Source organism: Fundulus heteroclitus, chromosome 3 (genome assembly GCF_011125445.2).
Source record: "Fundulus heteroclitus isolate FHET01 chromosome 3, MU-UCD_Fhet_4.1, whole genome shotgun sequence".
Lineage (NCBI taxonomy): Eukaryota > Metazoa > Chordata > Actinopteri > Cyprinodontiformes > Fundulidae > Fundulus > Fundulus heteroclitus.
In genome coordinates, this window is record NC_046363.1 from 17,333,861 (window position 1) to 17,353,578 (window position 19,718).

Consider the following 19,718-nt stretch of genomic DNA (forward strand, 5'->3'; position numbering starts at 1 on the left):
TCAGGTGCAACACTTTAACAACGCCCCTCCTAGCAACGGCCTCCAGGTAAAGATAAACATAACAATAATGAAATGCGGACTGGAACCTGTTCTGCTGATGGCCTGCACGGCTGACGTACGGCTAGAGGGAACATCCTGGCCACCGTACTGGTGTGGCACCAGAAGAGCGTATTTGCACAGCACCTAATATGGAAAAAACACTTGTTTTGTTGTTGTTGTTGTTTTTTTTATCCATATAAACTCAGATTTTACTCTCACGTTTAACCAGCAATGAAACGAGATCAAGCGTCCGGGTTCGATATGGGTTAAAAATACGTCAAAACAGACACAGAACCCAACAAAAACAATCTATTTTATCTCAGTGTTGTTGCGTAATTCTGCTCATGTTGGTATATTGTGAGCTATACTGGTGTGTATCACTGATGAATTGTACAGAACCCGTCATAGTAAACACTGGTTTTTATTTTGTCTTCTTGGCTGCATCTGCCAACTTGTTAAATATGATGGGGGAAAAAATAAAGCAATGTTGGAAAGGAAATCAGTCGGGTTTTTATTTTTGATCCGATCTGGAAACTTATTTCGATTGCAAGTAGTTGATGTAGTGTTTAATTTTTCTGTCAGGTTCCCATTTTGATTAGCATTTTTGTCTTTAAATAAGGCATCATGGTTCCACAATAAATATTTTACCTTGTCTCTGTAATAAAATATATTTACAGTTATTTACATGATTTTTTCCACTTTGTTTTGGGACAACGCGGCTGGTGGGGCCGGCCTCAGTGGGACTGCAGCAGTAAGACGCAGGCCGTCGACAGCAGCAGCAGCGCCGCCTGCGCCTCAACAGAGTCCGCTGCGCTCAGGTTGCACATGTCGTAGTTGCAGCAGTTGACCGTGTTCCCGTTTCCATCCGCGTTCATGGAAGCGGTCGATGCCGCTCCTTTGCATGTGGCGCTGCTGGCGCACTGCTTCACGATGGCTTTCATGTGTCCTGAGCAACATAAGTACATACATATGAAGCTGTTACTAGAAATTAACGTTTCACACATTTCACAAACCATAAATATCAGTTTACTTTAGTGGGATTTTATGTGATTGGTCAACACAAAGTACTGCTTAAAGTAGAAGGAAAATATGTATCTTTTTGCATTTGTATCCATCCCCTTGTTTCTAATACCAATAAATAAAATTCACAGCAGCTCACCACCTTAAGGATTGATCCAATTAACAAAATATTGTCTAATTAGTCACTAATAGATTTCCTGTAAATCTCCACACAAGTCCAGCTGTTGTGTGAATGCCCTCAGAGGTTTTTTTAGAGAACGTAGGTGAACCAACAAGGAACACAGCAGACTGGTTCGGGGCAAAATGGAGAAGTTTGGATCAGGTTGAGGTGATAAAACATTATCCAAGGCTTGGGGCACCACACAGAGCTCTGAACATGGAGAGAGTGTGGTGCATCTGCACAGAGAGCTTTCAAGATGGCCCATGGTAACTCTGGAGGAGCTGCAGAGATCCACAGCTCAGGTAGGAAAATCTGTTTATGATGATTGGTGTGAATCTGGCCTCTCTGCGAGGGTAGCATCTTTAAAAGATAATCCAGTCAGCCACAAACCATGTAAGGGACACAGCGAACAAGTCAGACCCACACCGCATGTGTGGTGGAAGTTTATGCTGTACATCAGCCTAAAATAGCAGTCGTGCAGTAAAACGTAGTGGTGGCCGAGTCATGCTGTGGGCATGCTGTTCCTCGGCGGGAACAGGGAAGCTGGATTTCCAAAAAAAAGTAAAAAACAAACAAAGCAACTGGACTTGTTTTCCGTAGTTGAAGGCGTTTCGCTTCCTCTCCAGGAAGCTTTCTCAATTCGAAAAAGTCTGGAGTAATGTGCAGTACCAAGCTTTATACTACTGCCTAACAAAGGCCAGGAAGCTGGATGGAGTTGAATCCAGGGAAACTTGTTAGACACTCAGAGACAAAGCTTTGCCTTCTCACAGATCAATGATCTGAAACGTAGCACCAGAGCTACAGAAGGTCTTAGATTATTGGTTCTTAATGCTGGTCCTCGTGCTTCAGCTGTTTCCCTGCTGACAAACACCCGTCTTAAATGAATGGGCGACCGACGGGCTTCTGCTCCACTCGGTGGCATCCTGAGGAGCTAATGCGGTCATTTAGTTTAGGTGAGTAGACGCATATTTGGTCCCTGAGGACCAGGACTCAGAACCTGAGTTCAAACGGTCCAGTCACAATGCAGCTAAAATCCAAATAAGACTTTTTCTAACCTTTGTTTGATGTATTTTGCAAAGAGGACATTAAAAAAAACTTTTAATTTAGATGTGCAAAGGTGTTAACATTACTGTAAAATCTCAACGCATGGGGGGAGCTGCTGAATTTAGATTTTGTTTCTAAATTATTTAGAGAAACGGATCATTTTCCTTCCTTATCACACTTATTGTGCCCTACTCTGTGTTTGTGATGCCAATCCCTGTAAGAACCAGTGAAGTTTGAGGGGTTGTGATGTGCAACAAAAGGGGTTTGAATACTTTAACAGGGCACTGAGAAGGACAAAGGATGGGTGCAGAAATCTGCCGCTGTGTCTCTGTGTTTTCTTTTTTCTCACCCAAAGTGTCCACGATGGTCATGCAGGTGTCGAGCGGCTGCTGGCAGCTCTGATTGCTCTGGTTGCATTCTTCATTGGTGGTGGAGGAGCTGCACACGTAACACTTCAGAGACGTTACTGGACAGAAACCAGAGTTCAGGGTCAAGATGAAGCGATAACATTCAATCCACGAAGGTTGTTACGCATCACAAGAAACAAAATAGTGATTTTGTTAGTATTGCATCTTTTTCCTGTTTCTATATTGAAGCAGATTTTCCACATTTAGTGGACGGGTAAAATAAACCCATCTTTCCTTCTGCAGGTGTTCTTTGAAGTAGCTACCATTGTTGTCACAGTAATCTTGGTTTTTTAAGTAATTCTGGATGTGCCTCTCTCACAAAGAGGCTTGATTGAGAGAACATCTTGAGAAATAACCTTGTGAATTTTCACTCAGCCGGAACGAGTAGAAACATTTGTGTCAAAAGTCGCACAATTTCTATTACGAGGCTGTCAGCTTCCTGGTTGTTTTTACAAAAAGCTCTTAACCGCAGATTTAATGTTTCAACAAGAAGGCGGCGCTTAAAGAGGATCAAACGTATTTTTAAAAATGTGTTAAACTCTAAAATCTCCTAAAAGTGTCTTGAAAACAAACAGCAAATGCCTGAACTGGTCAGGCCTCCTTGTTTCTGTATTGTTCGTCTCACAGCTCATAGTTCTGCTCCCTTTGAGCCCCATTTGATTCATGTATCGTTGTAGGCCTGTACCCGTAGTATTTAAATAAAATCAGTTCAGACCTAAACTAGAGCTACATCCCTTTAAAAAAAAATAACTCGAATACTGAACGCAACTACTGGGCATTAAAGAAAAGCACGTGCAGTTTGGAGGCGTTCCATGTGATCTATTCACTGTACATTTAGCTCTCTCTGGTCTGACGGCTCTCCTCCCAGCAGTCACACCTCGCTGATTATGTAAAAAGCTGTAAACATATCCTGAGTCATGGCTGATTTCTTTACCCTTTGTTTCCAAGAATTCAGCCCTGCCTGAAGTTCTTTAAAGCCACTTTGTTCAAAAGCACCCCAGGCATTCCAGACGTCTTTCCAAGTTTGTTCCCCCCTCTTGGTTGATTTTATCTTATTTATGTTATTATTTCCCATGCTCTCTGTGTCATTGACATTTGACCTTAGCAGCAAATGGGCTTTATTTTTAAAAGACGGCCTGGTGCTATCCACAGCAGAATAAATGGTCTGAAAGTCGCATGTTGAAGTAAAGAAACCTGAAGGAATAAAGCGTCGCCTGGAATTAAAAGCCTGAATTTTTCAGCTCTAGATAAGTATGGAAAAATAAGAGTAATGTAAATTTGTTTTTCTTTACAAATTTTATACACTATCTCATTGTACCTTATTCCTGTATGCTACCACTCTCTGTCCTTTCTTCAATGTTTCCCCTCTTGTCCCTTCCCTGTCAACTTTCTGTTAATTAACATTTAATAAATAACTTAACACATTTTTTTTTATTTGATTAGAAATTAAAGTCCCAGCCGTATATTTTCATATCAAATTTGTCTTATTCTTTTTATGAAGTCTACAGTTTTGGTGTCCCTGAAGATAATTCACCCTTGTGACAAAAAAAAATATTGACAAATATGAGACCAATAGAGTTATTACGTTTGAGTCTGAGTTGATTTTCAGTACATGCTGATGCCCCCAATGCATCATGGGTAAACTTTAGTGAGATATTTATCTACTAACATGTTTTTGGACAATAATTCCTGGAAAATGAATGTGATAATGTTCTGCTTTACATGTTCTGACACCATCATGCCATTGTAGCATAAGCTGCATCTTCATATTTCTTTCTATTTAGTTATTTATTTAACACCTGCTTTATTTGTATTAATATTTTTTGTCTAAGTGTATATAAATGTTCAACCTTACATCACTTACAAGGAGCGGTGTAACCGGTCTTCTACACAGTCTCAGTTTTCTAGTCGACTGCTTGGTTAGGCCTTGACAACCTTTTAAAAGATTCGTCAATCCTTCATAATCTAGAACATTTCAACAACTACTACTATATCCATCAACCAGGGTCGCCCCATTAAATGCTACCTGATTAATTTACTTGAAGTAAAAATTTGACTGACTATATTGTGACAATACATATCAAAACAATGATATTAAGCCAAGACGGGGTATAGTTCATCAGGACCGTGGCTTTTATTGTTGTTTAAAGGTTGTTTAAAGGTATATATATATATATATATTACGGTGTATAAAGAAAAAACTTTTTGCTATAAAAATGCATTTTTTTTATATATACATTTTTTTCTTTATGAAAATGCTTTTTATAGCAAAACGTTTTTTATAAGAGAAATAGATCTTCACCAAAAAAAAAAGAAGTAATACAGAGCAAGAAAAGCTGCCTAGCGCTGTTGCCTTGTGACAAAAAGGTCCCTGGTCTGAATCCTAGCTACAGACCTGGATGTGAAACTTTAGAATAATCTTAACTTTGATGATCAGATCAAATATGTCGTCTGGTTCATCTTTGTCCAACTGAGACAGCTGACCAAAGTAAAACTACTCCTGTCATGGAATCATTTTGCAATTTTTAATTCCTGCTTTTTTTTTTTGGTTTTTTTTACAACTTACTTAGATTACTCCACTGCACTTGACTCTGGGCTTAACAAGACGCTGGGGTCTGACTGAGGCTGATCTAAAATGCTGCTGCTGGTACCAGAAAACAAGAACACAATTCTGCAGTTTTAACAGCAATTCATGGACTACTGGTTCACTTTCAGGTTGATTTGAAAAAGATTTTATTGGTTTTTAAATGTCTCCCCAGTATTTGTCAGACCTGCTTCATCTGCACGCTCCCTCGTACTTGCTCCGGTCGGCAGATCAACTTTTATCGGTCATTCTAAAAACTGTGTAATGTCATTGCATTAAAACGCCTAAATTAACCACCGTTACATATTAGCCAGGCAGACCTACCTTCTGTTTTTATATCTTCTCTTAAAACACGGTTTTTTTTTTTCTTTGTGGCCCATTTTGAGATGTTGGCTTTTAAGGTTTTTATTGCTTGTTTTTTGTGTATCTGCATGTCAGTTTATATATTGTCTTTGCTGTCTTCGACTCTTTATTCTGTTTTGAATTACTAGTTTCCAGTTTGCTGATAGCATCTCACCCAACCTGCCTGGCCGTGGTTCCTTCTTTGCATATTTTAGCAGTAAATTCCCCTTTGCTGATGGCATTCAATGCATTTGACGTTCTAGCCATCTTTCAAGTCGTGCTTGATTTCATTTTGTTTTTGCTATGTACATAGAAATTAACAATTATTCAGAGGTTAGCTCACATACCTGGAGAGAAGAGAAAGACGAGGATGACAAATGTGAGTAACATCTTCTGGTGTTAAAGTTAGCCGTCTTCGGTCCAACTTGTTGTGTTCAGCTCGCTGTCAGTGTGTGTGTGGTTTTGGGTGTTTGCTTTAAAGCAGGCAGAGAAAGCAGATCCTCCCACATCGGCCACCATCCTGGCATCGAGCCAAAGGCTGCCTCACTGTCAAGGGCATTCCTCCACGTTGGCCGTGGTTTCATAGATACTTGTCTTCTATTTACCAGCTGTCAGGTATTAAGGTGTTGTGTAACTTTAATTTTGCGAAACTATGCAGGACTAAGCTTTGGTTATGACACAAATCATAAGTGTAAGAAAGAAAGCTTTTGGTATAAATGATGGTGACATGTAGTAGTGATACATCTTAATGTAGTTTAATTAGTTGAATATATGTTTACTGACCTTTAAAAAGTGTATTATGTAAAAAAACACCAGCGTTACATCATTCTTTTAGTGGTCCTGTCAGTCTCATTAGTCTCGTATTTGTCTGCTGAACAGAGGAAGGTTTACACTCGGCACACTGCAAACACACAACACACTTTTCAAGAATTTAACCACAAATCCAGTCCTGGAGCCAAGTGTGAAAGTGATGCTCGTTTGTTTTACATGTAAATAAACCAAGAAACCAGTCAGACTATTTCCTTTCTTCTCACCCAGACCTGCACATTTCCTCTCTGTCAACAATCGATCTGTTAGAAATGATCGTCCACATTTTTAGGCCCAGCTGTTTTTTTTTTCTTCATCACTTTAACGTAAACTAAATCATTTCAGTTAAAACAAATAATTGCAAACTTTAAGATATTTTATCAGTATTTTGAGTTCTAGAGTTACCTGGTTCCTTTTTTTCCCCCCAGTGTGCATTTAAATTTACCCATTTACCCTAAAAAACCCAGATGTGTTTCTCATTGTTTTCACGTGTTTGTTTTTCTGGGTGTTTTAAAAACGAAACCTAATTGTTCCACATGATCTAAAAAAGCCCTCCTCCTTCTGGAATTGCAGCATTTATCTCGGTATATTTCTGTTATTGTTTGCGTCTCTGTTCATTTGCAGTCCTGCATCGTCCATCACTTTGCAGCTCCCATAAAGCCTAGCTCCATGGAGTGTACGGCTAATCTGCTTCTATGGACTCTGGTTCTGTGAGGCTCTGCAGCTCCTTCAGGGTTCCCTTTGGTCTCTGTGCCGCCTCTCTGATTAATGCCCTCCTGGTCTGGTCAGTGAGTTCTGGCCTTCTCTTGGCAGCTTTGTGGTCGTACCATGTGCTTTTCATTTGAAGATGGTGGTGCTCCAGGGGAACATCAGAGTTTTGGATATTTTTTGTGACGCCTCTCAGTGGTGCTGCCGCCTCTGGGGGCTTTCAGCAAAGGTGTGTTTATACTGACCGGTCATGTGACCCTTAGATGCACACATTATGACTTTATTTCACTAATTATCTGACTTTTGAAGGTAATTGAAGAACTTTTTAGGGGCTTCATGGCAAAGGGGGTTGATACATATGCACATGGCAAATTTTAATTAGTTTTTTAAATATATATGTACATTTTCCTCATTTCACTTAACTGCTATTTTGTGCAGATCAATCACATAAAATTAAAAACTATTTCAATTTCAGGTTGGAATTTAACAAAATGGGTAAAAAAAACCAAGGGGTGGAATACTTTTGTAAGGCACAGTACGCTATATGGGCTTTCTACACGGGACTGCAGCTGTGTAATGACAAATGAGAAACAGAAACTTACAACCAGTGGCGGTTCTAAACCAAATTTACCGGGGGGGCCAAGGTGGGGCCAGTGTTTTTTTTTCACAGGGGCTCATAAAACAGGGCAATATTTAGTCACTTAATAAAATGAAGTGAGACATTTGTGGCTCTGGTACTGCAGGTTTCAGATCCCTGATAAAAACTGTGATCCCAGCTCAATACAGCTGAAGCTAAAAGTAAAACACCTGGATTTTTAAACCCTTGTTAGGGTGAAATTGTAAAAGTAAATTAAAAATTAAAATTGGTCAAAGTGACAAATTAGGTGTGGTTTCTTCACCAATGCATATAATGGTAAGAAGTTTATTAAATTTATGTCTTTAGTTACAGGGGCCATAAGAGGGGCCAGGACTATTTCTACAGGGGCACTGGCCCCAATTGGCCCCTGTCTAGAACCGCCCCTGCTTACAACAAGGACAAGTAAGGTTAATTGAATTTGTTGAGATTCCCTGTCTGGATATAAACGAGAGGAGCATTAAAGATTAAAGTACAGCGACTTTAATCTCCACGAGTAAGACCTCACCTCTAACAAAAGAAAAAGAGTTTTGTCTTCTCACTTTACACCTAGATTAACTGCTCCATGATTTGAAGCCGAAGTTGGCTGGAAAGAGTCACATTTTTTATTTCTAATCTGCAGTACAAGATGGAAAAAGAGAACTCCCCCCAAAGCCCTGTGGCTTCTGATAAAGGAACAAGCATGTAAAATATACTACTGATACATTCAAACTTTTAAATACCAAGGAATATAATTTTACCCTGTAACTCAGATAAGCATTTAAAAGGAGATTAGTTCATGAGCCTTCTGATTTTTATTCAAGTCGGAAACACAAAGGTGATTGTTTAATTAATGCTTGATCTGCTACGACACCACAGCAACACAAAGGAGATCGCAGGAGGTGAACTGACGCTAATGAAACTGTGGAGCAACCGAGGATAAAAGATGACTGTGATCGCTCCCTGCAGCAGTGAAATGAAAGCTTTAACTAAAAAACAAAAAAAACAAAAGCATCGACTCAGTGGAAATTCAACAGCAGACCCGCTGGTCTCAGATCAGTCTGTCACCAGCACGCGAGGTGAAGCTCCTGCCTCGCTCCCATCTTTGAGGAGGTGGATCAGTGCCTGCTGTACAGAGACGGGCCGTCTGCGGCTCTTCAGCACATCCCTTAGTCTTCTACTCACTGGGTCTTCACTTTCTTAGAAACGCTCTCTCTCCTTTTTGGCGTTGAACCGAAACGTCTGGTGAAAACGACACAAGCCAACGGGATCTTAAGCAATAATCAAGTCTTATGAAGTACAGTGAAAGAAAGATGTTTGCCTGCTTCATCGTATTCTGGGTTTGTGCTCAACCGCGTCTGAGTTGTCTTACCGTCGCTGGTAGAGATAGAGGAGGAAGAGGAGCTCATCTCTGAAGCAGGACAGCTGATGCGAGGAGGTGAAGGGAACAGAAGAGGAGAAGAAGGAGGCGCAGGAGCACAGATCTGAAACCAGCGTGTTCACTCCCTGGTGAGATAAACACATCGTTTATAGCCTTCCTCTATTTTATTGCCTAATTTTGACCTTTGTGATGAGGGAGGTACTCACTCTGTACATCAACACCGCCCCCTGCAGGTGGCTCACTGACTTCAGCTGACAGAAACAGGAAAATGTCAAGTTTAGACGCTGCATTGCTAAAGTTTTCATACTTCCTGAACTTTTTTCACACTATGCTACCTTACAACCACAAACTTCAATGCGTTTCAGGTGAATGTTCTGTAACACTGCAGAGAATGGCAGAATTATGAAGGGGAGTGAAAGAAATGTTTTTTTCAAACAATTACAAATGGAAAAAAAACTAGAAACGGTGGCTTTGCATTTGTATTCAGCCTAAATAAAAGCCACTGCAACCCACTGTGTTAGAAGCCACCTAGTTATTTCATATTGGTTTAAATCTAGCTGTTCTGTGAAGGCCTCCGTTCACTGCAAAAACGGATTTAAAGTAAAATGTTCTTAAAGTTAGTGTATTTGTCCTTGATTTGAGCAGGTAAAGAAGATTATTTGCCAATGGAATGACTATTTTGACCCCTAAAATAAGATAATTAGACATCCTGCACTTGAAATAAGATGATGATGATGAATTGTTCCTATTTTAAGTGCAAAAATCTTATTCCATTGGCAAAACATCTTATTTACCTGCTCTAATCAAGGACAAATACACTCATTTTAAGAGCATTTTACTTATTTCAAGTTCTGTTTTTGCAGTGTTTAGGAACAAACACCATCATGAAGAGCAAGGAACACATCAGACAGGTCAGGGGTAAATCTGTGGACGTTTCACAGACCACTGCTCAGTCAGTCATCTGGAAATGGAAAGATAACGTCACCGCGGCTAACACATCAGGACATGGCCGCCAATCTAAACCGACAGACCGGACAAGAAGAGCATTAATCAGAAAAGCAGCCGCTCAAAAATCTGCGATAACTGTGGAGGAGCAGCAGAGATTCACGGCTCAGGCTGGGGAATCTGTCGGCGGGATGACCACTAGTAGCGTACGCCACAGACCAGGTTGTTTAGAAAGAGTGGCAAGAAGAAAAGCCATAAGAAGTCCTTACTACAACCCATGGTGAGGAAACGAGGCAGAAGAAGGTGCTCTGATCAGATGAGCCTGGATGTATTGTTGGCCATAAACCAAATGCTATACAGTATGGATGAAAAGTACTACTGCACACCTCCTTTATCACGTCACCCACTACGTGAAACAATGGCGGTGGCAGCATCATGCAGTGGGGATGAAACTGGTCAGAGTTTCATGGGAGGATGGATGAAACTGAAAAAAGGAAAAGAGTTTAAGAAAACGTGCCAAAGACTTGAAACTGGGGCGAAAGTTCAAACTTCCAGCAGGACCACGACCCTCAACATAAAGTCAAAGCTACACTGGAAAGCTTCAGCTCAAACTTGATTAACATGGTAGAAAGGCCAAAGGCAAGACCTTAATATAATCCACGTCAAGACTTAAAAATTGTTCTTCAGACGTTCTCCGTGGAACCTGACTCAGCTTGAGCTGTTTTGCAAAGACAAATATGCAAAAGGCTTTTCAAAGAGATATGCTGGGCAGGCTGAATATAAATGCAGGGCACACTTTTCAGAGACAAAAATGTAAAGTTCAGGAAGTATGAACATTTCTGCTGAACACTAAAACATCAGACCTATTTAGTCATAGTATACTGAATGATTCCTGTTTTCTAAAAACATTTCAGAACAGGATTTTAGTCGCTTCTTGTTTCTCTGACCTTGTGGTTGATGAAGAGCTGAGGAGCCATAGATAAGAAGCCGAGGGCATACACTCCTATGGGGGGGGGGGGGGATATAGACATGTAAGATATCTACACAAGACACGCATCTCTACAACACATTAGACATAAATATCTCACTTAGAGGAGACGGTCTGTGGGACAACGTGAACAAACTCACCAGTGACCAGGGTGTTGACCAGCCAGGAGTAGTAGCTGTCAACATAACACGGTTTACGGTGAATATCATGACCAAATCATTCTTACTCTGACTTTAACGACAGAAGTGACTTATGTCGTTCACAAAACATTCAGCTCTGGTTTTAATCTAGCTAACTTCCTTCAGTATACAGTACGAAAGAGCCTGAACAGAAAACACATTTAAATTTAAAACGGCAAATCTCTGAAGGAGCTCACTTCTTTTGCCGCAGGTAGCCCAGGGAAAAAACAGCGCCGCTGATGCACAGAGGACACACCAAGTAGGACAAGTATCTGGAGGCCTGCAGGGCGAAGCACGGCGTATTAAAATCCAACAAAGCCTGAGGTGGATCGTCAACTCTGAGCCTGCGGAGCAAATAGAAATCCTGCGCGTACCTGTGCGTCGTACTCCGCCGTCTTTCTCTCCTCCTCGTCCAGCTTGTTTGTCTGCACAGTGGGACAAGAGACAGTTTGGAGCTTTTCTAGACTCAAAACGTTAAAATCAGACCATTACGATTACTGGGGTGAAACTGCGCACTCACATAAAACCTCCTGCTTAGGTGAATCTTAAACACTTTAAACACCTTCCACACCTGGTGAGATGAAGGATTATTGGGTTGAGGGCTGTTTCTCCTTGACAGATGTAATTATTATGAGTTTGAAGGAACCAGTGACAGGGAGTACCTCTACACACGCTCCCAGGCCGACAGGAAGCAGCACCAGCAGGCTGGTCTCCTCCAGCAGATGGAGGAAAACCAGCAGAGTGCCGAGACAGCGCCACAGAACTGGAAGCAGGGAAGGTTTGGTTCAGCGAATGTCTCTGATAAGTCATGGAAGAGGAAAAAACGTTTGTTTGATTCAGTGGGATGGAGCTTACCTGACTTCCTCGACATTCCCGCCATGCTCTTCTTTTTCCTCCATGAACTTATGTCATTTTTCAGAGCCAGAAATTCACAAATGAGCTGGTAAAAAAGTATGATTATGAATTAAAATAGACACTTAATTCACTGGAATTTTACATCTTCATTTAGAACAATCTTATCTTAATCCTCAGAAATACCCATCAGTTTCTTTCAATATATTTATACCTCTAAACCTTTTTTTCAATTTGTCTCACTACGACCACAAAGCTTGAAGAGTCTAATTGTGATTTCATGTAGCAGAGCAACAAAAAGTGGTAGATAAATGTGAAGTTATTTTTCCCATAAACTTCTCAATAATATGACGGGCATTTGTATAAAGTCCCCTTTATTCTGGATAGGAACCAGAGCCGGCTTTAGGCATAATCAAACTAAACTGCTGCTTCAGGCTCCCAACCCATCAGGGGCCTCCTATAATGCTTGAACTTTAACACAGATATAGATCTATGCTAGTTTATTGAGAATGCTACGAGTACTGTTAAGTATATTTGACAGTTTCAGTATAGACAAATGAAAAGTTTAAAATTTAAGATTTAAAGGAATTGGCAAGTTTACTTCGTAAAAGTGCTCCCAGAGTTTCTCTTTCCAACTTGACTGAAGGTACATAGTGACGTTATTTCACATTTTTTGAATTTCAGATCAGTAACTCACTCTGGTTGCATACAAAGTTTTCCTGAAAGATTATCATGTCCTGCTGGAGTATTAGTTGCTATTTTGGTGTTATACGCTTTGTTTTTGCTCAGTTTGTTAGTAAATAAAGCCCTTTGTGTATATCTACAACAGAAGTACGACACTGCCCATGTGTGCAGGGGGTAAACAAGAAAGCAGCTAAATGGGTATTAGCATCTCCCAACGAAGTGTGGAAACAATGAAGAAAGGTCCGAGATCCAGTGTTTAAAAAAAAAAAAAAACAACCAAAAAAAATTATGATTCCAAGAGGGAAAAGACTGGAATAGTGCTGGGAATACAGAATGAATGTTGGTGTTCACTGAAGTGGAAGCTAAAGCTGCCGAGGCTCAGATGTGACTGCAGAGTAGATTGACATGAGTAAACGTCCTTATTAATACTGTGATAATAGTGATAGCAATGCTCTTCTTAGCCTCCACAGTCTGAAATACAAACATTATAAATAGATCAATTGATTGATTGGTTTTTACCTTGATGCTGTGTCCCTGTTTCTGTTTATGAACGGGAATTTTCTTTCTCTTTGATGTTCTGCTATGAGCCTCTTAGAGTTGCTGTAGATGGATTTATTTAATTAATAACAGTTGGTTTTCTATGAGCTGTCGCTTTACCGCGAGGCATTGCAGAGGGGTCAGGCTCGGTCCGGCATTATTTAGTAGGGATTTTGTAGTCGCCATCTGACTTTCTGATAGTTCTGCGGTACTGCCAGTAGATGGCGCCACGTCTGTTGCTGGGGTTCTATTTAGGCTCAAAAAGGACTATCAAAAGACTACCAGGATGGACGCTTGCTGTGTATAACCTTATTTTACCATGCTAAAACGTTTTTTTGGTCTTTTTTTTTTTAAATAAGGATATAACATGGCTATGTACCTTTAAGAAATTTTGCTAAGAAGAATTTGCATATTTTTCTGTTTCTATGTGTACCAAGCTAGTAGAGACCCAGCCTGCAGATCAAGGTGGCATTATAAAATATTAATTCAAGGGGGGCTCAATACAAATGCATGCCACATTTTGCAGGTTTTCATTTATAAAAGACTTTAGAAACCATGTATCCTTCTCTTTCCACTTCACAATCCCACCCTACTTTGTGTTGGTCAGTCACATTAACCTTGGATTTATTGTTGTAAAATGGCAAAAATTTGAAAGAGGTCAAGTTGAATGAAGTGAACTTGCAAAGCCATCTTTTATACTGGTGTAGTATGCTCTTACTTGTAAAGATGTGATGAGTGCAGTCAGCACCAACAGGTAAAGGTTGGATCCTATTAGGGTCTCTTTAATCTCGTCAATGTTCTCCTCAGTGAAGCCTGTATATAGAAAGATGTAGACACATTTATCACACCAAGGACCCACAGCTGATTATAAATGCCCATAGTCACCTGCCCATTGGACAGCTTAGAAAGCAACATCTCAGCTCACCAAACTGTCGGAGGGAATAAACCACATCATGCAGATGGATCCAAAACCTGAAGGTCCTCAGAGAGATGCCTTCGTAGGACACAGTCAGAGGGAGCTGCACGCTGCTGCTGTTGATCTCCTGCCAAGACAAGGGAGCACACAGGAAAGTGCGACCGCCTCAGTTTGATCTGAAGCTCCTGCATGTTTGATCCGTTCAGAATTTGCGCGGGCCGCCTTCCTACCACGAGGTCTCTGACTCTGCAGCTGAGCTCGTTGACCAGCAGCAGAGGCAGATACATCGTCCGTCTGCCCTCCTGGGAGCTGCAAGGACAGAAGAAGAAGAAGAAGGAAACCGCAGATAATTGCTCTATATGGGAGCTATTTTATTTTATTTCATTTTTATTTTTAATGAGATTTTTTTTTTATTCATTTAAGTTGTATTGGATTTCTTTAAAAAGCTTTATGGCTCTATATGTAGTTTATTCTGTGTTTTTCGGCAGAGGTCTCTTGGGGTTGGTAGTTTAATGTTCACTGTTAATATGTTTTGTGATGGCCAAACCCATGGCCACTCCTTAAAAGTCTGTACCACACATGCACTTTTCATTTACTAATCAGTATATGCACACTTTACTTTGCAACAAAACTTTATTCTTAGTTTAAGTACCTGTGTTCTATTTGTAAGCGCGCACATTTAGTTCACTTTTGTACTTAGTCAATTTTCCATACCTTTTTTGTGTTTTTGTTACTAATCTTTATTTCTTACCTTCCATGGTGCCTGGGAGTTTTGCCAGACAAAAGATGGCTGCCAGGGCTGAGATCAACTAAATACCGGGGAGGGTAAATTGGACTGTTCCACCTGCTTTTGCTGGAAGGGGGGATTTGTATTTTTCTTTCTTTGTTTTGTATTTCACTTAGGGTTTGTATTTAGAGGTTGTGTGTTTTTCATTGTTCTTAGATTAGTTTAGTGTCAAACTTAACTGTACTGCTTTGTTTTGTCATTTGTGAGTGTTTGTTTGGTTTTAATTACCCCTATTGTGTTAATTGGTCTGATCAGCCAGAGTGTATATATACCCTTGTGTGTCATTTGTTTGTAGGTCAGTTAGGTTTGGTTGTGCAGTCAGTTAGGTTGGGCACAGTTTGCGTCAGTTAAAGTTTGTTTTTCTTTTTTTGACCTCTTTTATGACTCCAGAACCCACCATTTTTGTACTTTTGGCTTTTGGGTTAAAAATAAAAACCCCAACTTTTGAATAATTTCCTGTGACTCCTCATGCGTTTTTACCTCGGTCCATCACATGTTTCATGGTCCTTATGTCTGGTTCCCCCGATCAGATTATTCCCCTAATGTTCTTTACTTTATTGTCATTGTATTTATAAATGTTCTAGTTGTTTTTTTTTTTTTTTTTTTGCATTATAGCTTAATTGTGTCTGTTTTGGTTTTGTTCTTTAAATAACAAATACATATTCCCATCAACTATTGCATATTTGGAACAAAATTAAACCTTGTGAAATGCTGGTGAAGATTCTCAGTCATCCAGGTCATGGTCATTCCAGAAAAGTTAAAAAACAAAACAACTGGACATTTTTTTCTGACGCTTGAAGACGTTTCGCTTCCTATCCAGAAATTCCTATTGAGAAAGCTTTCTGGATAGGAGGCAAAACGTCTTCAAACTTCGGGAAAAAAAAGTCCAGTTATTTTGTTTTTTAACTTTTCTGGAATAATTCTTGTGATCCAGTTTTGTTTCCAGTGGGTTTACCATCTAAGATCTAAAGCAGGGATCACCAAGTAGCCCATGAGCCTGTTCTAAAAAAAAAAGAAAAAAAAAAAAGGACAATCCCCCAGTAAGCTGCATCTAAAACTAGATTTTATTCTGTTACTCTTCTTGTTTAATCACCCTTGCATTTATATAGATGTAAAAATGACAATATCTATAATAAAGCATGAACATTTTATTTATTTTACATAAAGTTAAGGTGACTCTTCTAGTTCAAAGATAAGTACTGGTAGCCCTCCATATGACACAAAACCAATAAAGCCCTGATCTGAAGACTAAAACGTTGCTTCAAGATAATCTCTGGCTAAACGCTTTCTGACGCTAAATAAAAACTTCATGCAAATGTTGAACATTTGCTTTCCTTTGTTAATGATATTAGTAGCTGTTAATGTAGTATTATTGGCCTAATCCTGCTTCGCTAATAAAGGCCCATTTTTGCCCCGGTTTAAGATTTGACAATAAATGGGAAAAGCATTGATCAGAGTTATAACATTGTAATATGCATATTTAATTCATAGAAATTAAACAAAGAGACAGAGTTTACATTACCATTATCAGACGATTTCACAGCGCGATGTAGAATTCTGTCTGAAGTAAGTTTTGCCAAGACATCCTTTTTCTACAGTATCTGTCCTCCTCTAAGTTAGAGAGGGAGGGGTAATCTGTAAACTATCTGTTTCTCAAACAAAGGGGCTGCTCTTCCCAGTACAGGGTCACGCCGCAATGACCTAACCGCCATAAAACTAAAGTTGCATGTTATCTTACCCGGCAACAGAGAGGGTAGACACTCTGCATCCCTCAGCAACCCCCACTAAGATATTTTATTTTTCTTAACATTGGTTAACTTTGGATGCTCTGGTCTTCCATCATTGCGGTGAACAGCATGTGCATCCTGACTGCGGCTCACTTACACTCTCATATGGCGCCGCACGTCACTGGGAAGCCCCGCCCTGCTGAAGCTGAACTCCTCTGACATCACAGTGATGGGCAGGCGCGGCCTCCAGTGCGATACGGGACCCTCGGTCCCGGCCTTCTGGTGGGAAAACAAAAACCTGTGACTTCCAGCGAAGCCACGGTGACGTGGTTTGAGGCGGGGACAGTCAGGAGATACCTTAGTGGTGCCCTTCTGGCCTTCTGTGTGTGGAGGAGTTACGTATGTGGTGAGGTGAGCAGTGTAGTGGACTTCTCTTCTGTCCTCCAGGGGGGAAACACCCGCTTTGTGGACATAAACAACCGCATAGAAAGAGCCATTATTGCGGGTCTCCTCTGGCAGAGAGACGCTCACCTGTCTGTGGAGACATGGGGACACGGAGACACGCCGCTGTTTGTGGGACTTTGGTTTTCATACGAAGAACACATCTTTTAATGCACGCGCAGAGCCCAGTGCTGTGCTAAAGTATTCACACCCCTTGGACATTTTTTCTCTCACAAATTTCATGTTGATCTTATTCGTGTAGCAGAAAGTTGTCTGCTTGCAAAGTGGAAGGAAAAAACAAGTTTTTATTTGTATTTTTTTTACTAATAAAATAATCTGTGGTATACTATGGATTTATAATTGACCCCCTTTACTCTGATACGCCAAAACAAAATTCAATGCAACCACCTGCCTCCAAGCGTCACATAATTATATCCTCAGTGTAAACACAGGTGTTCTGTAAAAGCTTCAAGAGCATTAAGAAGACCAAGAAGAAGAAGAAAGGGGATAAAATCGGCGTTCCATTCGTATAACCGGCCTGTCACCTGAGTTGCTCCAAGTCTCTTCTAAATGCATTCAGTTAAAGAAGAAAAACAAAGGAGTGACTTTTGCAAAAGGTTGTAAAACAATATGTCAAGCTTTGATGGTCTCACTGAGCTCTGTTCAAACCAAAGTTAAAGAGACGAGCACAATCGCAGGCTGCCCACCTAAACTAACAGTCTTTGTTAGATAATACACCAAGAAGCCTGTAAGAATCCACTCCTAAAAGAAACTCTTAAAAAAACATCATGTTAGCACACAGCAGAGGAAGAATATGCTCTGGTTAGCTGTCAGCAAAACTACACGCAGACTGAGATGCTACACATCCCTCTGAACACAACATGCCTTCCATGAAACACGGTGGTGGCAGCATCATGATGTGGGTATGATTTTTTTTTTTTTGACTGGTGAAAATTGATAGGTTGATGGAGGAAGATGTTTAGGCTGCAAAATATTTTAGATAGGGGTAGATGTTAACCTTCCAGCTGGACAACAGCCCTAAGCTCAGAGCTACAGTAGCATGGTTTCGTTTATAGCATATCTAAGCTTCAGACTGACAGATACCACTGAAAATCTAGAGAAAGGCTTGAACACTTATTTCTGCTATGTTACAACAAAGAATGGGCAAAAAAATAATAAAAAAGAGACCTGCAGCTTGAATTAATGCAAAGGGACATTCTGTAAAATATTCACTCAAATGTGAACATTTTTATTATAAATAGCATTAATAAACCCAAAAGTGAAATTATTATTGGTACAAAACGTGGAAACCATGCATCGTTTTCCTTCCACTTCACAAATAGACACTATTTGCTCTTTGTGTATCGCATAAAATCCATATAGAACAGATTGAAATGTGTGGTTCATAAAATACGAAAACCTTACACGGCTCTGAACACTTTGCTTGTTAGGGGCAAACCCACCTCTCAAACGTAGAGTGAGGCTCAAAAGGGTCCACTCTTAGAGCGAGGGTGAGTTGGCTGTTATCTGGCACGAGGCAGGTAAAGACACTCATCTGGAAAAAAATGGAGTACATGGTGAAAAATATGTTGATTTAAAACAAAAACAAAAAAGCAAGACTATTTTGAGCCAAAAACCTGTATACAGATCTTGAGGGTGCAGAAGTCAATAATTTAAATTCTAACCAAGAAAAAGCCATTAATCCTCATGCATGTCCTGAATATTTTTATTTCCTATTCAGATTGACATTTATACACATACATTTAATTTGTTACCTTTACACAAATCAAAATTAAAACTAAACCTTTTTATTAGCCTCCCTATTTTAACTTAATATTTATGTGCCTAAAGAGCAGAAGCTGTTAAATCCTTATTTTCTGTATTTTGTTTTTAAAGGCTAAAAGATTTATGCCGAGAGAAATGTTACATAAGTGGATTGTGGGTGTTGTGCTGAAAACGATCAGCTACACCTCTGTATGTTTCCAGCATGATTTTTTTTAATAAACAAATACAAAAAATAAAAAAAAGCCTGTGCCAACCTGGAGTCTGGGTTTAGCTGCCAGGTAGGAGGTGATGCAGGGATCTCCACTGCCTCCATCGCAAGGTTTGGTGTTGAGGAAGCCGTAGAGCAGCCAGGCGGTGTGCAGCATATACACCACAAACACTCCGAGCAGCACCTTGGCGACGGAGCTCCTCTTCCCTCCGCTGTCTGCAGGCTTGGAGTAACAGGATGGGAACATGGCGGGTTTATTCAACACAAAGAGGGAGAGAAAAGGGGCACAATGTGCGCTGAATAGATGAAACTAGGACACGGCGTCAAATAACACAGCCCGCACGACTTCCTCCGAGACACAGCATCCTTCCGGTGATGTCTGCATCCAGCTGACCCAGGGATGCTGGTGCTGACGGAATCCTTCGCGCCTGCGCAGACGCCTGCTGTAACAATTCGAATCTGTTTTAAATAAAGATCGGTAGAGAGAAGCATGTCGTAAATAAATGACGAAATGTAACGTTTATTTTGTAAGGTAAAAATAAAAGGATTGGTGTAAAATGGCAT

The 19,718-nt window shown here is 40.3% G+C and overlaps 2 protein-coding genes across 4 annotated transcripts; both read right to left on the minus strand.

Moving 5' to 3' along the window:
* Positions 1-457: 457 nt before the first annotated feature.
* On the minus strand, positions 458-6,170 carry LOC105918967 (prostate stem cell antigen). Its single transcript, XM_012854173.3, has 3 exons — positions 5,944-6,170; positions 2,613-2,729; positions 458-985 (listed from the first exon to the last, which is right to left on the minus strand). Exons 1-3 carry the CDS (start codon positions 5,984-5,986, stop codon positions 774-776), a joined length of 372 nt encoding a protein of 123 aa, XP_012709627.2. The 5' UTR covers positions 5,987-6,170; the 3' UTR covers positions 458-773.
* Positions 6,171-8,520: 2,350 nt separating this feature from the next.
* Positions 8,521-19,589, minus strand: LOC105918960 (cleft lip and palate transmembrane protein 1-like protein). 3 transcript variants are annotated; one of them, XM_036131144.1, is made up of 17 exons: positions 19,201-19,586; positions 18,625-18,716; positions 17,078-17,255; positions 16,878-16,996; positions 14,437-14,515; positions 14,216-14,333; positions 14,009-14,103; positions 12,073-12,157; positions 11,880-11,980; positions 11,738-11,788; positions 11,592-11,642; positions 11,415-11,497; positions 11,179-11,213; positions 10,998-11,053; positions 9,312-9,356; positions 9,097-9,230; positions 8,521-8,966 (listed from the first exon to the last, which is right to left on the minus strand). In XM_036131144.1, exons 1-17 carry the CDS (start codon positions 19,399-19,401, stop codon positions 8,906-8,908), a joined length of 1,584 nt encoding a protein of 527 aa, XP_035987037.1. In that variant the 5' UTR covers positions 19,402-19,586; the 3' UTR covers positions 8,521-8,905. The 3 variants fall into 3 exon arrangements, with proteins under 3 accessions (XP_035987037.1, XP_035987028.1, XP_035987020.1); XM_036131135.1 differs by having other exon boundaries at positions 16,878-16,999; XM_036131127.1 differs by having other exon boundaries at positions 16,878-17,255; positions 19,201-19,589.
* Between the last annotated feature and the right edge of the window lie 129 nt (positions 19,590-19,718).